The 21,798-nt window shown below is 46.8% G+C and overlaps 1 protein-coding gene across 14 annotated transcripts in view; it reads right to left on the bottom strand.

Annotated features, from left to right (window-relative positions):
• The window catches only part of TANC2 (tetratricopeptide repeat, ankyrin repeat and coiled-coil containing 2), a 154,024-nt gene that overhangs the window by 8,157 nt on the left and 124,069 nt on the right, over window positions 1-21,798 (bottom strand). For 11 of the 14 annotated variants that reach the window (XM_039700623.1, XM_039700622.1, XM_039700624.1 and 8 more), the window contains 13 exons: window positions 19,709-19,817; window positions 16,490-16,612; window positions 15,270-15,506; window positions 13,690-13,875; window positions 12,742-12,835; window positions 9,379-9,512; window positions 8,732-8,855; window positions 6,778-6,953; window positions 5,841-5,973; window positions 5,262-5,291; window positions 4,283-4,374; window positions 2,627-2,773; window positions 1,405-1,505 (listed from right to left, as the gene is read on the bottom strand). In XM_039700623.1, the coding sequence (XP_039556557.1) occupies window positions 1,405-1,505; window positions 2,627-2,773; window positions 4,283-4,374; window positions 5,262-5,291; window positions 5,841-5,973; window positions 6,778-6,953; window positions 8,732-8,855; window positions 9,379-9,512; window positions 12,742-12,835; window positions 13,690-13,875; window positions 15,270-15,506; window positions 16,490-16,612; window positions 19,709-19,817 (1,686 nt within the window). The remainder of the gene's footprint in view (window positions 1-1,404; window positions 1,506-2,626; window positions 2,774-4,282; window positions 4,375-5,261; window positions 5,292-5,840; window positions 5,974-6,777; window positions 6,954-8,731; window positions 8,856-9,378; window positions 9,513-12,741; window positions 12,836-13,689; window positions 13,876-15,269; window positions 15,507-16,489; window positions 16,613-19,708; window positions 19,818-21,798) is intronic. The other 3 variants (XM_039700625.1, XM_039700626.1, XM_039700634.1) reach the window with 1 other exon arrangement.

Raw genomic sequence — 21,798 nt, 5'->3', positions numbered from 1 at the left:
TGTCTCTCCAATTTTGCAGTGGATTTTGGCTAACTTCTTTGGAATGAAGCAATCAAGCAATGTGCCAGAGGCTGTGAGCCCAGGGAAGCCTTTGTGAGGGAAAGGCCAGCCTAGGAGGTGTAACAGGGAGGTGGGGGATTGGGAAAGGGGTTGGCATTTACAGGGACACTGTTCACTCTGGAGAGCAAAACTGTGCGTTTGAACATGAATGTGATCTGGGAAAACCCACCCAGATGGGGGAAAAGCTCCCATCTGTGATCCCCCCCCAGCACCAGCTTAATTTTCTGTACAAGCTATTGAAGATCAGGAATAAGGAAAGGCCTCCTCTCCTACCAGCTGGGTGACCCCAGGGGTGCTGCTGGGCACAGACTGGGACAGGAAATGTAAAGCCAAAGTGGTGACAGTTTCTGTTAGAGTGTCCCAGGAAGAAAAGGATGGTATGTGGGAGGCTGATATCATCTGAAAAGGAACATGGGTCTTAAGGTTCCTCTTAATGTTTTGGGAACAATGGTGAGGAAACCATTAAAGGAAAGGCGTTAGGTGTGTGCACAGCTCAGCTTGCAGGGCTCCTCTGTGGAACAGAAAGTTGTGGCTTCACCTCCCACGTCAGGACCTGGACCAGCTGGGCCAGGGGCCCAGTTCCACACTTGCCTCCAGCATGGAATGTCACACACTGGTGGTGTTTGCTGAGCTGGGATGTTTGCACAGAGGGGCTCACATACCTGCCCTGCTATGTGAGACATTCTGGCTGCCAGTTAAACAGAGATGCAGTGGCAGGGTGCCCAGTCCTTGAGAACAGGACTCCCAAGCAGCCCTGCTGCTCATTAGGAATGGCAAATGGATCTAATCTCACATCTTTTAGCCTTCAGGGAGGTAGATGAACAGGGAGATCCCTGTGCTGCAGCTCTCCAGGAGTGCCTGGGCACAAGTTCTGGCTGGAGGCTCCCTGGCCAGTGCCTGCCTGCAGCCACTGCCCAGCTGGTCAGCAGCATCTGCTGGGCAGAAAGGGCTGCAGGAAATGCAGACATGCGCAGATTTTAAGGCTACAGGAGACCACTGTGATGAATGAGTCTTCCCTCTTGTATAACACAGACCATGAGTCATATTCTGCTTTGAATCCAAGTTGTGGTCAAACTCAAGTGTACTTTGAAAAAGAACACCCCACTTTGGTGCACAGGTCTGCAGTGCTGTAAGATGTCCAAAGTTCAGCTAACCTCCCAAAACATTTGGGCTCAGAAATCACCAGATGAGGGAGGACATTACTTTGTGGTCTCACTAACGAACGTTCCTTGGCCGTTTCCTCCCATGGGGGCACTGCCTGGCCCTGCAGGGTGGGTGCCCACCCTTGATGTGCCAGGCTGGCAGAGACTGGCCCCTCACCCCCTCCCCTCTGTCCCTGCTCACCTGCTGCTGCGTTTGGCCCTTGCTCTTGCATAGTAAGCTTCGTAAGACTTGGGCTTCAGCTCCAGTGCTTTAGTGGCAAATTCCTCCGCCATTCCAAAATCCTGTCATTTGAATAGGTGTGCAGGTAAGCAAGTGAGTAAATTCAGAATTAAAAATACATACAGCACGGAAGAAAACAAACTTAGTATGGACTTTCTTTTTCATACTGCATGGAAAACTTGATGGTTTTGGAGTATTTTTTACAGGGATTCAACATAATTTACAGACAGGGAGCTATGATGGCCTTTACAAAGACTCAGGTGTTGTCAACCCAAGTTACTGTCATCACCCACTGAGGCCAGCAAGCCTCACTGTGTCCCCAACACGTGCATGTAAATCCCTCTCCAACAACCTACAGTCTTGAGGAAACATCTGGTCTTTCAGAGGCTGGAATGTTATCTCATGAACAATTTTTTTCCATAGCTCAGAGCAATAGGAAACCTTTCCCACACCCTTCTGCTTCCCTGAACACAGTGACATTCTTCAAGGAGCTGAAGAAAATTGCCTGTGAAGGACAGAGCTGCATTAGCTGCCAACAGGACTTGCCTGGCAAAGGTCTTTCCCCTCCAGTGTAACCTTTGCTGGCTCATGACCTCAGCTATGTCACTTTTTGAGTTTATGGGGACTTTAATTTGTGGAAGTGAAAGTCCCTGCACTCCAAGTCAGGGAAGGGGGGCCAGAAAAGGCATCTGCAGGAGCTGGTTGCTGGATGCTGCCAGATTGCAGTGGGGAGAGTGACAGGGATCTGGAAGTTCTGGGCCCAGAAGGAGTCTTGTGGAGGTGTTTCTGGATGAGTCACTGCCCTGGGGAAGTGCTAACCCCCTAAGCGTATGCTCCTTCATTTGAAATTAATTAGTATTCAAAGGAGCATATCTCCTGGCTCCTCCTCACTGCTGCCCCAGAAATCTGGAAAATGCCTCCACCCCCATGTGACGATGTGAACATCATCATCAAAAGGGAGTAATAAAAAATTCAAAGAGCTATAAACACAGCAATGAATTTTTAATCATCTGAAACACACACTAAACCACTACTGCTTTGGAATTATAAAATGTCAGTGCTCTGTGAAGGACAACCAGGTTACAGAGAGGAGAGATCTGAGAGGCCACGGCACGATTAGGGCTGGACATGTCTGCAGAGGCACAAAACTGTTGGGTTTGCCATGAAAAGAGGGGACACTTACATTCATTTTCCTCCGACACCGGGACAGGTTGAGAAGCAGCGACACCTTCAGCTCACGGAAGGTTTTCAGGTCTTCTCCAAACCCTTCTCTGGGGAATTTTTTTAGAGCATACTGGTAGCGCTGGGCAGCCTCTTTCACTTTACCTTTCTATTAGAAGGAAAACATGTCAAAACTCATCCTTGGGTTGAGTGTACCTCCCTGCAGAGAATTCACTCACCAGCCCAACCAATGTTTTAGGTGGCTAAGGAAGCACAACTTCACTACTTAGCTCTTCCCTAGAAAAGAAGGGCAGAACATTTGATCAAGGGAACATCTGAGCTGGAAAGGCAGATGCCTTGCACAAGTTGAGATCTCCCACTTCATGCAGAGCTGTCACGCTACAGCAGGAAACGTGGAGAAGTGGTGTTAACTCGATACAACTCCATCTGGCTCTTGGCTGGATGGTCTTTTGAGCTGGGTGATCAGTTACCCATTCCTGGAAAACACCCTCCACCCAAAGCTTAACACACATCCAGGAGGGTAAGGAACACAAATTGTGGGACTTTGGGTGGAGCTCTGGGGCTCAGAGAAGCCTCTGCAATAGCAAAGACAAATGTTACAGCACTGCCATAGCTCTGAACTTGGACAAACAGGGTGAGATTCACCTCCCTGGGCTTCAGATTTAAAACTCTTTGATGCAGAGTTTTGTTTAAAACTCTACATCTAAGTCTGTTAAGTGGGTTTCATTTATAATTATTGGTAGGCAACAGTCACCTTCAAAGGTGACTCATCTCTGCTATTTTGGGCAACTAATTTTGGGATGGGATGATGTGCACGCTGAAGGGGGGCAGCCGACAGGCAGGGTGAGAGAAAGAGGGCAGGATGGGATCTAGGACACACACAGTTCCTCAGGACCCAACACAAATTTTGCAGCTACAAACAGGATTTTTATCAACCTGTGGACTCAGGTTTCTCAGCTGTATCATGTATCTCTGGCAGGTAACTCCTACTACAATGCCAGCTTTGCGTATTTTCTGCTTCACCCTCAGAGCCTCACAGTGAATCATTGTTGTACTTGCACAATTTCTATGTGTGTGCAAATCCCCAGGTTTTAAAGACTGGCTTAAACAAACAGAGAGGAAAAAAAGACTACCTAACTGTAACAGTGGAATGTCTCCATGGGCTAAAGGACATGACAAAGCCAGCTGTGTCCTGACAATCTGTTCTCATTGCAAGAAGTTAACCTGGGAGTTTTTCTGGGGTATTTTATCCTGTTGCCTTGATCCCCAACAGTGAGATCACCAGGTAGTGACAAGGCTGCCAGCCCTGACACAATGGCAGCAGCACTCCCAACAAACACTTAGGTCCTGCTGTTTTCAAAGAGGAAATGAAGTGCTGGCTCTAATCCAATGCAACTTGGCTTTGTTTCAGCTTTGTTACAGATTTGGGCAATCAATCCCCTCCTCTCCAACCCCACTAACCAAAACCAAACAGTTTAGAACACAAGGAATGCTGTGAGTAGGAGCTTTTACTTGCCATGGGTTAAGGCAGCAGCATTAAGATCACAGAACCATTTAGGCTGGGGAGGACCAACCACTGACCTAACATGGCCAAAACCTCACACCAAGTGATGCTGCAAGTTGCATCTGTTGCATGTTCCAAACCCACCCTTCTCACCTTATAAAACATGTCTCCCTCCTCCATCAGCTTGCTCAACAGGATGATCATGATGTCTGGTTTGGAGGTTGCCATTGCCCAGGTTGCTGGACCTGTAGTGTACAGGATGCATGATGGGTAAAGAACTCATACAATGCAAGGGTGGTAGGAAGCTGGGTGGAAAAAAATACCCTGGGGTGGGAATTTCTGCTGGAGAGAACAACTTGGCATGGTCAAAGGGCAGAGTGCTCCAAAGGACTGAGCTGACAATTCCTCTGACACCTAAATTAACGTCATCCCCCTTGCAATGGCTTTCCTTTGCAGTCATTAAGGCTAATCCCAGTGCTCTGGGAAATGATGGAGCAGTTTCCACAAGAGGGCAGTGCTGAATATGGGACAGGCTGAGATGGGGGAAACAAACTGTATTTAAAGGAAAAATCAGAGCGGTTACATAAAAGCATTTCTAAACTCAAATCTATGGAAGTGTACTAGGGAATCTGCAGTTTGACTGTTGATGGGTGGTTTGTGGTTAAGTGGATTGTGATTTCCAGCTTCACAAGATGTGAAAGACTAGAGTAGAAAATCCATTAAGGCAGAAACAATTACAAAGGAAAGGCTGTGTGTAAGTGCTGCTGGTGCCGAAGGCATCTTTGGGCTGGGGGCACTGGCTCTGCACAGGGACCACCCTGCAGAGCCAGCTTGTGTCTCAAGGACTAACACTGGGAGGGAAGGGGTGGCAAAAATTTGAGGACAGCTCATTAGTGTGGGTGAAGAGTAAGTCAACAATACTCTATAAGTAGATTCAGTACGTTTCGGGGGAAGGAGGTTAGTTTTTGAGTTCAAGTTATTCTCTGCAACAGTCATTAAAAAAATTATTTGAAGGTGAGGTAAATTAAAAGATTAGAGGTGTTGGGGACGCATGCAGACTAAATCAAACAGGAGAAAGCAAGGCTAACAAAGCTATCAGATCGAAGCTGATGCTGACAGCAATGAGATATACCTCGTGGGCGACTCGGTAACGTCTGACAACCTTCAAAGAAAGGAGAAAACAAGAAGTTGTAGGAGAGAGGGGGGAAAAAAATGGATGAAGGTGAAAAAAAAAAAAAAGAAAGGAAAAAAGCAGCTGTGAGAGGCAGGCAGCGAGGAAGCCAATGCACCAGCAAAATCCCCTTTCACAGGAAAACGTAACGTGAGCGGCTGTGTGGCGCAGTGCAGGTACACTGAGGTCTGGAAGCATACACAGAGCAAGTGAACGCAGCAGCTCACAGCAAGGCATGGGCACAGTACACTTGGCAACTCAGACTAGTAAAGATAGAAAAAGCGTTACCAGAGGAAAGACCTTGCCAAAGAAACAGTTGTTTATTGATTAACTTTTGCTAAGTAATCAGGAAAGATAATAAAGTCCCCATTTTACTAAAGAGAACCAAGTAGTCCTGGCTCGCCGTCTGCTTTCGGAGTGCGAAGCAGCGGCTGGGGCTGAGGCTGCCTCTGGGTTATACTTGTATTTTTTAGGGTGCCAGCCCCTCTGTTTGAGTCCTGACTGAGCACAGAGCTGATGGCAGTGTCCCCCTGCTCCTACCTATCTTTGCTCCTTTCTTCAGGAGGGTGACGACAACCGAGGTGTTGCGGCAGCCCACCGCTCTGTCGAGGGGCCGCATGCCACTGTAGTCAACGTGCTCGATCATGGCCCCATGGTCCACCAGGAACTGAACCTGCAATGAGAAGCCCAACAGTCAGTTCTGCCCTTGGATGAGACCCCCACACACTGCTGGGGATGTAGGATCAGCAGAAGTTTGCTCTTCTCCACTGCCTGGGCTAGAAGTATCTCCACGGTGTCTGAGGGTACATTGTGGGAAGCAGGTTGAAGGAGGGGATTCTGTCCCTCTACTCCATTCTGGAGGGCTGTATCCAGCTCTGGGGTCTCAACTACAAGAAGGACATCAACCTGCTGGAGCAAGTCCAAGAGAAGGCCATGGAGAAGCTCCAAAGGCTAGAGCACCTCTGTTAATGAGGCTGGGAGAACTGGGATTGTTCAGCCCGGAAAAGGCAAGGCTCCAGGAATAGCTTAGAGCTTCTTCCAGTGCCTAAAGGGGCTCTAAAAAGGTTGGAGAGGGACTTTGGACAAGGGCCTGGAATGACAGAACAAGGGGGAATGGCTTTCAATTGAAAAAAAATAGGTCTTGACTGGATATTAGGAAGAAATCCTTCCCTGCAATGGTGGTGAAGCCCTGGCACAGGGTGCCCAGAGTAGTTGTGGCTTCCCCATCCCTTGAAATGTTCAAGACCAGGTTGGACGGGGCTTGGAGCAACCTGTGATAGTGGGATGAGATGGTCCTTAAGATCCCTTCCAACTCAAACCATTCTGGGATTCTCGGATCAGCTTCTGTGGAAGCACCTTCCCATATGGAGAACCAGGACTACTACATGTGCTCATTGCTACATCAAGCTGAACTGCGTGATTTTATGGCTTCTCCACCAAGTGCCCGTTTCCTCTGGGTGTGCCAGGGGCCACTCACCACCTCAGCATCGCCGTAGAAGGCTGCCAGGTCCAGCGGCGTGCGGCCGTTCTTGTCCGCGTGGTCCGTGGCTGCTCCATTCTCCACCAGGGAACGCACCACGGGCAGGTGGCCCTTCAGGCAGGCCCAGCTGAGGGCTGTCAAGCCCTCCTTGTCCATCAGAGAAATGGAGGCACCTGGAAGAACAAGCAGCAGTTCATTTTCAGAGCTCTCCATTGTTTAGCGCTGTTTACCGCAAACACTCTGCTCAGCAATGACAGCTTGTTTTCAGAGAGCTCTGTACATAATTATTAATTCCTTTATTAATGTTTCTGCCACCACAGATCCCACCCTCTGTGGCAACTTCAAATACACTGATGGGAAGAAAACTGTGGCAAATGAGTTGATTCACACCAAGCTGCAAACTTTTTCACGCCTACCTCTGCAGGCTTTCCTGGCAAACATCTGAGTAGCATGGTAGATCTGACTTCCCTCATCTGAGACATCATCTTTGTAAAAGCTTTTTTATTTTTTTTTTAACTTAATCCAACCCCATTCCAGCCTGTGTGAGTCAGAGATGAAGACCATTTTGCTGTTTCAGCAGGTCACCATGGGGAATTAAGTCAATTCAGCTCAGTTCTAAAAAAGCACATATTTTCCCTTCTTCACTCCCCTCCCCTTTACCCAAAAGTAGACAATTTCCAGCAGTACTTCTTCCTGAACTTCACCCAATATAAATACAACGTTGTGGGATACACTACTGCCAACTGCAAGCCAAGGAGAGGAGGACTTGACGTTTTCTTGGATGAGGAAATGGCGCTGCCATACCAACGGGTCAGTACTGCTGCACACAGCATATGGATACAGATATGAGAGCTGAACAGCAGCTTTAAGTGAACACTCCTCTTCATGGCATGAAGACAACTCCTGTTGCCATGGCACAGCCATGGCTCTGGCTCTGGAGAGTGCAGAGATGATCTGTATCACTCTGCTCCTCCGAGGAGCTGCAGCTACCTGCGGGATGCTCTTGCCAGCAGCTGGGATGAATTGCTGCTGCAGTGCTTTTCTCCTGGAGGCAAACTCTAAACCTCCCAGCATGAGATTCCCTGCCTCTAGAATGTTCAGCAAATGTGGGAGTGATGTGAATTTCCTAAACGCTCCTGTTCATCCCAGCTGACACATCCCTGGTCTGCACAGCTGAGAGCAGCCTAAGAGGTCTCCCTGCTGGCACAAACTGTTTGTGGAGCAGTAGAGCATGGCAATGTTTGCTCCAGGTGTGCTCAGAAACCTCCAGCCAGAGCTCTCAACAGTGTGGAGTGTCACTGGGGGAGGAGACAAACAGCATCTAGAGCAATCAGGAATGCCAAGGTGGGACACAGGCTGCAAGGGAGGACAGTGTGGAATCACAGACTCATCCAGGTTGGAAAAGACTTCAGTATCATTGAATCCAACTGTTCCACCAGCACTGCCAAGCCCTCCACTAACCATGTCTCTGAGCCCCTCACCTTTAAATCCTTTAAATTTCTTCAGGGATGGGGGTTCCACAACTGTCCTCAGCAGCCTGTGCCAGGGCTGAACAACCCTTTTATCCCTCCCCTAGAGCAACTTGAGGCTTTTTCCTCTAGTCCCTTATTCCCTGGGAACAGAGCCTGACCTCCATCTGGCTGCCCCCTCCTGCCAGGAAGCTGTGCAGAGCCAGAAGGTCCCCCCTGAGCCACCTTTACTCCTGGCTGAGCTTCTCCCAGCTCCCTTATTGTGCTCCAGACCCTTCCCCACCTCTGTTTTCTTCTTTGGACCCTCTCCAGCACCTCAAAGCACTGCCAGCCTTTTCTCACGCTGCCCACACTGCACCCAGGAACCGTCCTAAAGCTGTGGGAAAGCCCCTCCAGCTGATCCTGAGCTGAGCCCAAATTTTGCTCAGGATGAAGCAGGAGCTGGTGTGGTGGGATGCACAGTCCCCAGCAGGTGCTCTGACCTTGTGCAAGCAGGAACTCCACGGTGCCCAGGTGTCCCTCGGACGCGGCCATCATCAGCGGCGTCCGGCCCTGCTTGTCTGCCATGTTCACGTCGGCGCCGTGCGTCAGCAGCAGGTCCACGATCTGCAGCACACAAAGCCACGACTCAGGGACTCAGGCTGCACGTGGAGACACAGCTGAGAAGATGCCAGAGCCAAGGAAAAGCAGAACAGACCCCACGTTCCTAAAAACTACCCCCGCTACAGGCATGGTGGCCTCTGGCATTGCTGGAGGGATGATTAATGATTATGAAGGGAGGTGTAAGGACAGGAAAAATGTTCTTGTAAGTCACGAGCATCCCGTTTGCTTCTCAAATGGTGAGATAACCAGAGAAGCTGTGGTTGCTCCATCCCTGGAACTGTTCAAGGCCAGGCTGGATGGGGCTTGGAAAAACCCAGCATGGTGGAAGGTATTCCTGCCCACAGGATGGGGATGGAATTAGATGATTGCTATTCCATGATTCTACAACACAGGGTGACAGTAGAACCAGTACCACTTCTTTTTGCTCTGACCATTCCCCAAAAGAGCTGGGGCTTGTCTTCTCCATGCCTATTCCAGCAAGACGGAAGGGATGGCCTGACCCACCATCGGGGAGGACCCCACTGACCTGCCAGTGGCCCTGCCTGACGGCGCTGAAGAGCGGCACGACCCCGCGGCGGTTGGGCTGCGCCACGGCGGCGCCCTGCTCCAGGAGCAGCCTGCACACCTCCAGCTTCCCGCGCCCCGCCGCCGCCGTCAGAGCTGCACGAGACAGGAGAGCAGTCAGGGGGAGGGCAACACGCTCATGGGAGTGTTCTCCTACCAGGAAACTTGTCTTTCTGATGGATATCGAAGTGATGGGGCCTGAAATGCCAAACCGATCTCATGGCAGGGAAAACCAACAAAGAAAATGGGCTGGATTGGTACAGGAACTCCACCTTCCATTTCCAAGCTTCCACTCTTGTAATTTTAGTTACTCAGAGGTCAACTCTTCCATGAAAAGTTTACATAATGTATGGAACGAGGTGGGACAACCAGCTTCTACCCAGTGAAATGGGATGAGAACCCCCAATAAATATAAAATAATCTACAGGCACTTGTGACTGAGGTTCAAGGGGTGTCTGAGGTTCAAATGTGACTGAGGCTAAAGGTGTGACTGAGGTTCAGGTTTAGCTGCCAAGAAATGTGATCATCAATCTGTTAGTGTTTTCCCCAATGCCAAAGCCACAGGCTGTGAGGCCAAATGTATCTGAGTAGGGGCACAATATCCAGAGAAAATAAAGGTCTTCAGGTACTTGACAAGACCTTCTGCAACCTGGCACTGCCTCATGCCACCGTGAGTAGAAGGGAGCAAGTGAGGGATCAAGCAGGAGGCACTGACAGATCCTGCCAGCCACTGATATCAGTCACATTGGTGGCTTTGCTTTGTCCAGACAAGCACAGAGCAGTGTAATCCAGATGGAGGACTTTTACTTTCCATATCCCAGTTTAGTCTGCAGATCTTTGAAACCAGGGCAACAACTGGAAAGCAAAACAGGATGGATTTGTTCACCTGTTTTCCAAGAACATTGTTTCTGGGCTTTGTTTCTGGTCAGGGCTGATCCTACCAGCCAGGGTCTTTGTGCAAACCCAAAAATATCTCTCATTTTCATATGCCCATGACATTACAGGAGGGTAGAAGCAGCACCTGAGAGCTCTTTCCCTGATAAAATGTGCTCTGTTAGCTCAGAAGTGTGGTTCAGTTAGAGAACACATATCCAATCTGAAAATAGTTCCAAGTTCACGACCTGCCGGTGGCTTGATTCAGTATTAATTTTAGACTTTCTGGTTCCTCCCTCTCCCCAACTTTCTGTGCACTTCAGCACAGCTCCACTGGCTCCACGTTCTGCTGCTTCTGGTAGGAGTTGGAGCAGAAGGTGGGAGTCTATTTCTGACTGATGTCGCTTGTTTTTTCTTTGAAGTACATTTCTGTGGGTTGGCCGATTACAAGGTGTTGATGGGTTTCCAACTGCAACACTGTTAATGGTGGGGGATTTAATTAATTCTCAATTCTCTTCCATATTATGGCTGAAATTTCTTCTCTTGGGGTTGAGAGACACCAAGAGTTAAATGAAAAATCATTTTGCTGCCACAAGCAGAACGTTCTGCAAAATCTATAATCAGATCCATGTGGGTTTTAAACGTAAGCTACAAATATAGAAGGAGGCAGAGGGATTGGCATGCAGGGCTGCTGGGTTCCACTGCTAAGCCTGCCTGCACTTGAAATGTTGCAGGTTAATTTGAGGTATTTTACATCAAAATTACTTATGTTTGCAACAATGAAAATGTGAATCACTCCAGTGTTTGATGTTTGTTCTTTGGAGAAGACTTTACTGAAAGAGGATGATTTGATCCACTATTTCTCCACTTTCCTTTGCAATTCCTTCTGCCTGTGGTGACACATCTTTCTGCTGCTCTGTTCCTCAAGGTCCAAGCAACTGGAGTGGGTACGTGGCTCCAGCTTGTCCTTTGCAGCTCCAGCTCAAGGGAAGCTCAAAAGCTTGTACCACTGAGCAGCCAGACCTTGCTCCTCCAGGAGGAATTAAGGAAGATGAAAATGGGCTGGTTTGAAGTTTCACAGTCTGCTGGAGAGCTCCCATGGCCCAGCACAACCAAGATGAGTCCACAGGGCACAGCCAAGGAGCAGCAACCAGGATCCAGTGCTGATAAACAGGAATTGTGCAGCTTTTCCATGAGGATGTAGCTCCAGAAGGACCACTCACCGTGCAATAACCAAGTCCTGGCATAAACACCACACAACAACTGCTGCGCTTCTCAAAACAGCTCAAACAGAGCCTGAGACCAGGCTCAGGTGTGGATGTGCCCATCTCTGTCAGTGAGCCATGTCAAACCACTGCCTCATACACCAGGGATCTGCAACAGTGTTTTCTGTTCCTGCTGCTGTGTTTTCTTGTAGAAAAAAACAACTTTATCTGGAGAAGGAATTATTAAACTGCTCCCATCCAGCACGTGTATCTGTTTCACAGCCTGGCAGCAAGACAAACCATTTGATGGAGATGTTTTTTGCACCTCCAACTCTGATGGAGATAGCATAAGTGACTCAGACACTTTTCTGCTGGGTTTTGATGTTAGTTCTGTCCCAGGGGGAAATGCTCCATCTGGAATTGGCTACAGTGTGCTGTCAGCAATTCCTAAACTTATGATGTCACTTGGCACTGCCATTTGGATGACATCAGGCTGATATCATTGAGCCAGGCATTTGGTTCTGCTCTGTGGAAGATGAGACACGAGCAACAAGTATCAAAACTCAGACAAGCCAGGATTCAGATTTTCAGAGCAGATTGCTATTTTTAGGTGGAAACCTGCATTTCTCTCCAAATTTATTTAAAGTCTCTATTTACTTTTGGGAAAATAAATAATACAGTTATGTGAAAGTGAGTCTTGAGTTTCATATGAACTTACAGATTTAGTTTCGTGTAGACAAAAGGCTGCTCAGTTGGGGAAGGGAAGGGAAGGGAAGGGAAGGGAAGGAAAGGAAAGGAAAGGAAAGGAAAGGAAAGGAAAGGAAAGGAAAGGAAAGGAAAGGAAGCCTCTGCCTGGACCTTCCTCTGTCTCACTATATAAAGTACCATTTTGTCTTAAGTGCTTAGTGTTTACAGGCACCATAAAGGTGTGTGACCTCTGTTGTCAGGGCTGGATGATGTCAGTGGCAGGAATTGAGGCCTGAAGTCCTGAATGTGTTGAGAAGGTCGAGGCTGCTCTTAAAAGCTGCATCTTCTAGTGGAGAACTAGTGGGTTACGTCAGTTCAACTCTGCTCAGACACTTTTCTTCCATTGCTTCTGTGCCATGTCTGGTTTTTTGGTGAGATTACAAGTGAGGCAGGAGACCAGGTGGTCCATGGGGGATGTAGAGGATCTGGGAAGGGAAGGGAAGGGAAGGGAAGGGAAGGGAAGGGAAGGGAAGGGAAGGTATAGCTGCTACAGAAATCACCTGTCTCTCCCCAAAGGCTGTCAAAGCTGTTGATCTGTGCTCTCTCCACCTCCTCTTCATCTTTTTCTGGAAGATCGAGCAGGTAGGAGACGATCTAAAACAAAATTATGTCAGATCAGAAACTCAAATGTGTTATACAGGAACTGCTGACACCATCACACGAGCTGCTTGTGATACACAGAGGGAAGGGAACAGCGTCTGCCTGGCACCCTGACATCAAGGAAATATTCCTCCTGAGATTAATCACTGAACTTGCTGCCCTGTACAAGCAAAAAACACTTTTCCAAGTGTCTTGATATGATGGCACATGAGACTTGGTAGGGTCAGTTCCCTGTGACTGTGTCTGTTCTGTTGGAGATGACCTGGTGTGTGCAGTGGGTGCATCTCCTAGAGGAGATGAGGCTGAGAGGAGGTATTTGGTAGGAAAGAAACTCACTCTTAAGGAAAGGAGAAGGAACTGTGGGTCGCTGGGGCTCTTTGGAGTACTAATGGCAGTGGTGGGCTTGGCACTGGGTTAACACTTGAACTCAATGACCTTAATGGCCTCTTCCAGCCTCAAGTATTCCATATATAATTTTCCCCATCATAAATCTTTGTCAGGATGGCAGGAGGAAGCTCTCTGTCTCTTCTCTCCCTCAATACACAGTCCAAAGTTACACGTCCTCACACTCCCCATCGTGCTGGAGGAGCAGTGTAGGGAACGTGTGTCCATCCATCCATCTTATCCCTGCTTAAAGTTTATTCCAAAAAAGTTTATTCTGACAACTTAAAGGCTTTTATCCTTCCTGTCCTGGATGCCTGCCTTGACCACAGGGATCTGTGAGCACTGGGATGGGACAGGGAGGAGGACAGAGGTGCTCTGGACTCCACCTCTGGACGTTCTCTGGTGAGTGGGCAGCAGAAGGCCAAGCCTTGGTTCCCCTCCCTGCAGAGGCAGAGCAGTCCTACCTCGGTGTAGCCCATGCTGGCAGCAGCAATCAGGGCCTGCTGGATTGCATGGCTCTTCTTGAACACTCCCTGCTGCTGTCCAGCCATGCTCCAGTCACACTGGATCAGGAACTTCACCACCTCCAGGTGTCCCCTGAGGGCAGCATGGACCAGGGCACACTGCCCGTTTTTGTCCAAATGATCCACCTTGAAAAGAGATGAAAAGATACAGTTAAACAAAAAATCATGAGCAACACATCTTTGCTTCTTCAGAGTTTCCAGTCCCTGTTTCAAAATAATGCCACGTGTGCAAAATGTGCATTTTTCTGGTAAACTATCACTTCCATGACCAGAAAACAAACACTTCCAAAGCAATGTCCCAGGCTCTGGCATTATCTTGGCCACAAATGTTTGCTTTGGGGAAAATATAATTACTTTTTTTTAGGTTTCTCCAGTTTTCTTCAAAAACTCAAAGACTACAAAAATATTTTTTCTGTTGTGTCCTGAAGTCCAGCATTCAAATTTTCTTGTGCATTGAAATACAACCTGGCCCTGGACACTTCTAAAGATCCAGGGGCAGCCACAGCTCCTCTGGGAACCTGTGCCAAGGCCTGACCTAAATTACAGTTATGTAATACATATGAGAAATATTTAATGTATTATAACACATTCACATTAATAATATATCAATATTTCTCTTTTTTCAACTCCTTCAGCGATCAGTATTGGAATTTTCTGCAAATATCTCAGTCTTCAAACTACACCAAATGGTGTTTTGGGGTATTTCTCAGTACTGTTAGGGATATTCAAGGAAAACTACAAGTGGCAGGACTCACATCACTAAACTCTCTCAAAATATCCAACAAAAGCAAAATTTTTTTTTCCTTCATACCGTCCTCACATTATTACAGACAACACAACCCAGCAAGATCTAAACAGTCCCTCAGTCATCCTGACATCCATACCAAAATGACATAAACCCATATTTTGCCTTTTGAACTAAAATTAAAGATACAGAGAAACCACAAATTGTTTCCAGGAGGCTCCACTTCAAAAATCAGCATAATTTTCTTCTTCAACAAAGTATTTTGACTTGACTCATAATATACAATTAAACCTCCACTCATCACAAAGCTAAACAAAAGGGATTTTTCTAGGACAAGTCTGATGAAAATTTTAGGAGAATGTGTCTCAGGCAGATATTTAAAGAATGTTTTGTGCTGGAAAAGCAGCGTTGCCATTTTAACCTTGTGAAGTTCAAGGATTTCTCCAGAACATCCTTATGCAGGTCACCAGTGCAGCGTCACAAGGCAGCTCCTACCTCAGACCTGAATTCCAGACACCAATTACTGACTCTCAGGAGCTGGTGTCAATGTGGGACTTTTAAACCCACTACATTTTAGCAGAGAAAAGAAAGCAACACCAAAAGCAGCCTCCTGCCTTCATCTGCTGGAGGATGCTCCCTAGCAAGCATTCCATGTCCTGCCTGCAGCTCGTGCTGTGGTGGTCTGACCCGTGGCATTGTGCCAGGGTCAAACCATGACACCCACCCAGCCCTGAGCACACATGGAGCAGCTCAGAGCAGCTTTTGGCTCCTTTACCTTGGCCCGTTTCTTGCACAGCAGCACCACGATGCTCAGGAAGCCGGCGGCAGCCGCGTAGCCCAGCGGGGTCAGGCCGCTCTCAGAAGCAGCATCGACGTTGGCCCCAAACTCCAAGAGCAAGGCCACCATCTCTGCGTAGCCCAGGTGAGATTGGACACACAAGATGGGGGCGTTGTTCAGAACCTCCGTGCGGTAATTCACATTTGCACCTCCCAAAATCAGCAGCCGACTGACCTGCGCAAGGAAGGAGAGCCTCAGGCTGAGCTTCACAGAGACACAGGAGCTCATTGCCAGGGTGACACCACAGCAGAAACCCCCTACACATCTCCAAACAAACAGCAAACTGCTGAGCAAAAATATCTGCCCAATAGATGGTCCCATTTGATGCAGATGGAGCTGTTTAATCATTTCCCAGGTGGCTAGGAAGTGGTCTGAAGGTGCCACCACCCTTTGCTTTGGAACAGTCACTCCAGCCCTGCTGCAGCATCTGGGGACATGGAGGGGATGGGGAATCAAAACACACAGCTGCAGAGAGCTGTACTCAGCACCCTTCCCGTGGGATTCCTCTCCAGGGTTGGACTGGCTCCCTTTGCCCTCGTCAAGTGGAAAAGCTGGCACCTGATGGCTGAGAGTGACAAGGAAGGGACACGGGGACAGACACTGAGCTCACCTCACCTGGGTGGGAAGGACCTGGGATAAACACCTCCCACATGAGAAAACAATTCCAAACCTGTATCTCTGTCTGAAATCCCTTCTGCTGTAGAGATGGGCTCGCCTAAGTCAACACATTCATCTTACACTGCAAAAGAAGTGCCTGAACCAGTACAGGAACACGTGCTGTTGCATTTGGTGCCACCTCAGAGCTCATGCCTACCTAAGCCAGAGCCCTTTACATGTCAAGTTCCAACATCAGTTATTGCATTCCACATCTTTGGGAAGGGAAAATCCCATTTTGCACAGGCACAAACTCACTGTTTGTTCATTGCAATGAAAAGGAGATCCTTCAACAAAGTCGACAGATTACCTCACATGGTAAAAAAATCTCAACTGACTGAAGGCCACTCCTCAGCTCAGGACAAACACCCAGCAAGCTGCTCAGCCTGGCCAGGACACTGCACACAGCTCCAGTGAACACTCTGCATGGTCACTGCCCATTGCTGGAGCTTCTTGTGTGAATTTTGAGCCCCCCAGCTCTCCACCTCCTCCTCCTCCAGTACCTTTATGTTTGGGGTGTAGAGATTTCTCAGAGATGCCAACGCCATTGAAAGACCTTCAGTACTGTAGGAGATCCAAAGCCCTTGCAGGATGGAGGAAGATACCCCAACTTTTTTACTCAGACCCTGAAAAAGAGAAAGGAACTTAGATCCACACTTAGAAATCTGCTCAGTTACACTGGGCAGATCCTCCTGGGTCTCTGGACTTCAAAGGAGGTTCAGGACAATAATGACTACACCCAAGATAATGTGACAATTTGCCATATCTGACCTTCACAGTCAATTAATAAGCTTGCAGAAAATTACTTGTAAATGTAATGTAGCCATCTCCAAGGTCGAGGAAAGGCAGAATTTAACTGTGAACAACCAGATCCATTCAACACCCTCACAAAAAGCCATGTTAGGAAAACAGATTGCTGCTTTTTTTCTTTTTAAATAAAGTACACAGTATCTGCTCACGGCAAGATAAATTCAGGAACTTTCAACCACAGCCTGGAGCAGTATGCCCTGGTATCTTGTACCAGATTGTCTCCAACTTTTCTACCTGGTGTCCATGATCAGGTTCTACATAATATATTGAAGGTCTGACATATTTTCCAGCACCCCTAATTGGCAGAACATGGTTAAGCAGGTTTCTCCTCCTGTGGAAGGAGCCATAATTTCTCTGTAGCCACAGATGGGAGCGAACAGCTGGATGGAAGAGCAGAGGGGTGGGATGGAGACTCCAGCAGGAGCCATGCCCTGAATGCTGCTGTTCTGCTGCTGACTTCCCAGGAAAGCCTGCTGATTCCATGGAAACTGCACAGGCATCTTGCACTGCACTTTTCATTCTGTTTTGATATGCAAACCCTGATTTCTGCCTTCTCGCACACCGGGTGCTCACTTCCACCCCTGCAGGGCCCCAGTTCCGTGTGTGCCTGGGATTGGGATGATGCTGCTGCCACAAAACCTCAGCACAAGGTGGGATTTGTCTCCTCTGAAGGAAGATGTGTGGGAATCACGTCCCAACCCATTGCTGGACTCGGCTGCAAGCTCTAATTCCTCTGTGTGAAAGATAATCTGCAGCATCACCCCAGCCATCAACAGATTTGTCATTTGAAACGGTTTTATCACCAAAAGAAGCAATAGCTTAGACAAGCTCTTATAAATAACAGCTCCATGTACTTGTTTCCTTAAAATTCAGGGAGATAAACCACAAAAAATACCTGCTTGTGTTGAGGGAAAAAGAGCTCAGGAATTTGAACCACTGTTAAATGTTGCTTTTGAAATGACACAACACAGGACATTAGAGGTCAATATTAAATTTCATTTACTCAGGATGGTGAAATTGGATAGGGAAAGCATTTTTATAATAAACAGTTAAAATAATTTAAAAATAGTTACACTACTATCTAGCCCAAAAATAAGCTGCCTGAATCACCATCAGGACCAAGGAAAAGGGTAGATATTTTGAGAATAGCCCTCTGAAGATAATCACAGATGCTATAGAAATCTTAACTGTTGCATTAGAATATATATATACTTAAATATTAGTGCAAGACATAAAAGGTGACACGTACCCCTTACCAAAAAAAAAAAAAGTACATTAAACACCATTAGAATTCAGTTACTGTTCAGGCAAAAGCCTGCCCTATTTCTCTTTTTTTAGCTCATATCTTCCTTTTCTAATTCCTTCTTCAGAACTGTGGGGCAGAGTGAATCCTTCAGCAAAAACAAATCCCAGCTTCATACAACATCTAATCAAAATACCCTCAGTGGCTCCCACTTCACTGGGACCATCCAACACGAGACCAGCCTGACAGTTTGAGCAATTGTGCCAGCCCCCACAGCCCCAGTGTTCAAACAGTTGGTTTTTCCTGTCCTGTCTTGTATGCAAGCTGTCAGCATCTTTAATTTTTACCTCATCACCTCCTCTGCTGTTTGGCCATCAGCACCTTGCAGAATTCCAGAATTCCAGACTGGTTTGGGTTAGAAGGAACCTTGAAGCCCATCTCATTCCATCCCCTTGCCACAGGCACTGACACCTTCCACCAGACCAGGCTGCTGCAAGCATCACCCTCTTCTCTATTACTGACATTTGAAACTAATTTAAGATTCAATTAAAGCCTTCTCTTTTGCTAATTTGCAAAACATATGCCAGCTTGAAGTTTGGGTCCTCCTGTATCACTGCACATTTCTCTTTGTGCCCTTTTATTCCAAGCCAGGCTTTTCAAGTTGGCTTTCTATATGCTCCTGTTAAGACTGGCAACTGATTTAAAAGATAAAACATTTGTACTTTTCTTTTCCCATAAACTGTTTGAGGATGTTTGTGTTTAAAAGAGAAGACAAACCATCAGATCTCAGCCAGCAAGAGAAGATGGAAATGTGAGAATGTCTTCCCACCCACGTGTCAGGTCAGCACTTTGGGTCTGTGCATCACTTACTTCTTTTACACCTGGAAATTCCAAGTGTTCCACCATTACCTTGCTAAGGTACCAGTGGATTCAAACTAGAAAAGATTGGAGAAGGATAAACAGATTTTCTGCTCTGTTTTATCGAAGTTTGCCTCTATGCCCAGCTCTCAGTACTCCCTGGCTGGACAAAACACTTTAGCTCTGGTCTAATATTCTCCTGGCTTCCTGGTGAGTACATAAAATGGAATTATAATGGCACCAGGCCTTCATAAATACCTTCAAAATTAGGATCTTTGTGCCTGCAGAATGATCTTTGTGTCTGCTGCTGTACCACTTGAGGAAAAACAACCTGAATTGATGACCTGACATGCTCCCTACTTGGCAGAATGATATTTATTTATGGGTCATATTGATACTCACACCCAAGTTTGCCTTTCAATTACCCAGGTCTTAAATGGCAGTGAGAAGAGCAGGGTGGACCAATCAGCCAATTTCAACAATGATCAGATTTTCCTGTTCATTAGATTCTTCAAAATCACTCTTTTTTAAAGATTTCCTTTTTTCTAGATGCTGCTACAAGAATTCATCTTTCAGGGCAAGAAGCATCTTATGGCAGAGAGCAATTCTAGGTAAGGAGGTTATCTGCTGAATTTGCCATCTGAAGGAGGGTTTAATTTTAAGCATGTCTTAGGTACCACAGCCAATTTTCTAAAGCTGACTTCTACATGCTTCAGCAGCCTCAAGCAATCACACTTCTCACACCAACCCCACGACAAGACTGAGTGCTGTGGATGGGGCTGGTGTAAACCTTCCTCTGATTTTCTGTTACCTTAAAAATATGTGCTTTGAGAATGTGATGTCCCAGTTCAATAGTCTGCTGTCTATTTAATTTTCCTTCTTGTCGAGAAAACCAGAAGGCAAGTAGTGTGTGGCCACTCCTAAAATCAGAAGGAAAGGTATGTTAGTATTTCTCATTACACCAACAAAACATCTTCTGAAGACAAAAATGCTAATCCTTCAACCACATCCAGCTTTGGGAAACAGAGATGGCTGAATTCTCATTTGTAAACCAACAACTAATTGCATCCTTTATTACTGGTGATCACTGAGCTCAAAACCCCTCAGACATCAGCAGAAAAAAAACAAAAGCCAATATATTTTCTATGAGTAGAGGTAAATTTAGAAACACCAGAGGTACAATGCAATGAAAGCTGAAGTGCTACTTTTACAGTCATTTCACAGAGGTATATATTTTCTATGAGTAGAGGTAAATTTAGAAACACCAGAGATACAATGCAATGAAAGCTGCTTTTACAGTCATTTCACAGAGGTAAACCACATTTGCAAAGCATGTAACCAACCTGAAGCCACTAGAAAATGCCATTATTTCAAATGTACACACTTTGCATAAAACGTCCTTTAAGTGACACCTGCACTCACTACCCTGTGGACAGTCCCATGGAAAGAAACAACTTTATTTCTTTGTAAAACTCCTTCTAAACATGTTCTCCAGCAATAAAGATGCTGCTGGCAATGCCCTACCAGACTGACAACCACAGCAAATTAACTGAACTACACACCGAGTCCTGTTTAAGGAAAAAAAAAAAAAACCCAAACCAGACAATAACTTCTGTTGCTAAAGATTATTTTACTGATATTTTTAAACCTTTAAACATTTCCAGATTTGTATTGCTGCCAAATTCAACATGGCTGAATCTTCTCAGAGATGCGAGATGATTCTCCACAGACACACAAAACACACACAATGCAGAAGTGTCCAGTTTTAATATAATTTCTGGGTGAGATCAGCAAATACCTGCTCCTGCAGGTGCCCCAGGCACACGTGGATGCCACAGCAGGACATGCAGCAAGCAGGGCAGGAGCCAGAGAGGCTCCACCCTGGGACCTCAGTGGTCTGTGTGATGTTTTTTTTTGGTTTTACCAACAAAATTATATTCTTCCTTAAGCCCCTGGCTTGATCCCAAGGGAGTCTTTTTAAGCCACTTCATTTCTGGAAGTACATAAAAATGTGACTGCACTAAAAGCAATCTAACCCCTTCCAGCCAAGCAAAATAAAATATGATATCAACTGTGGCTTTAAAAGGGCTTTTAAGGACAGGAAATGTTATTAGCTCATCCCTGTCTGGCAAAACAAAGAAATAGCTTGGATGGCCAAACATCTAGTAAATATTACACAAGATAGAAGCTTTCACAGCAGTGGGGATTTACCAGCTCATCCCCATTCAGGGATGAATACTATCCATCTCAAAATAAACTCAGAAAAAAAAAAAGTGAATGACTTCTAATGTCCTGGCCAGGTTTTTGGCAAGGTGTCCCCTGAGCCCTGCCAATGAACCTCCTTTTGGATTGGTAACACATGGATTTGTGTGAGCAGAGCCCAGTGATGCTGTCAGCCCTCATGGTGCTGGGAGGACAAGAATGTGCCTGCTGGAAAAACAAATAATAATTTTTCTTACTAGGCAGGACTTGATCCCCAGGTTTGGACAGGTGAGAGAGCACCACAGCCCATTTACAGGTAATAAAACTGTTGCACTGGTGGGGAATTCTGTTGTGCTTCATTCCAAAATGCTGCACTATTTATAGAGGCACCATCAACTCCAATAACTGTTTTCAGAAATGTTTTCACTGACTTGTAGTACTTTCACTCTTAGGTCATAAAAAGAAATTGAAGAAAATCCCCTTTTTTTTTTGACTGTCAAGCTGCTCTCCACACCTTGGCCTGGCACACGGCCCGTGCTGGGATCCCATTGCTCCACACTTCCCCTGAGTGGAGGAAAAGCCTCTCCAGATGGTGACTCTGCCCATCACAACTCAGCTCTGACGCCTCAGCTGAGTGCTGCAAACCCATCACCGTGCCCTAGTGCAAGGAGTGCCTCTGACCCCATGCATCTGTGCTGT

This window comes from Passer montanus, unplaced genomic scaffold (genome assembly GCF_014805655.1).
Source record: "Passer montanus isolate IOZ18808 unplaced genomic scaffold, ASM1480565v1 scaffold142, whole genome shotgun sequence".
Taxonomy (NCBI): domain Eukaryota; kingdom Metazoa; phylum Chordata; class Aves; order Passeriformes; family Passeridae; genus Passer; species Passer montanus.
This window is presented reverse-complemented; position numbering and strand designations above follow the sequence as displayed.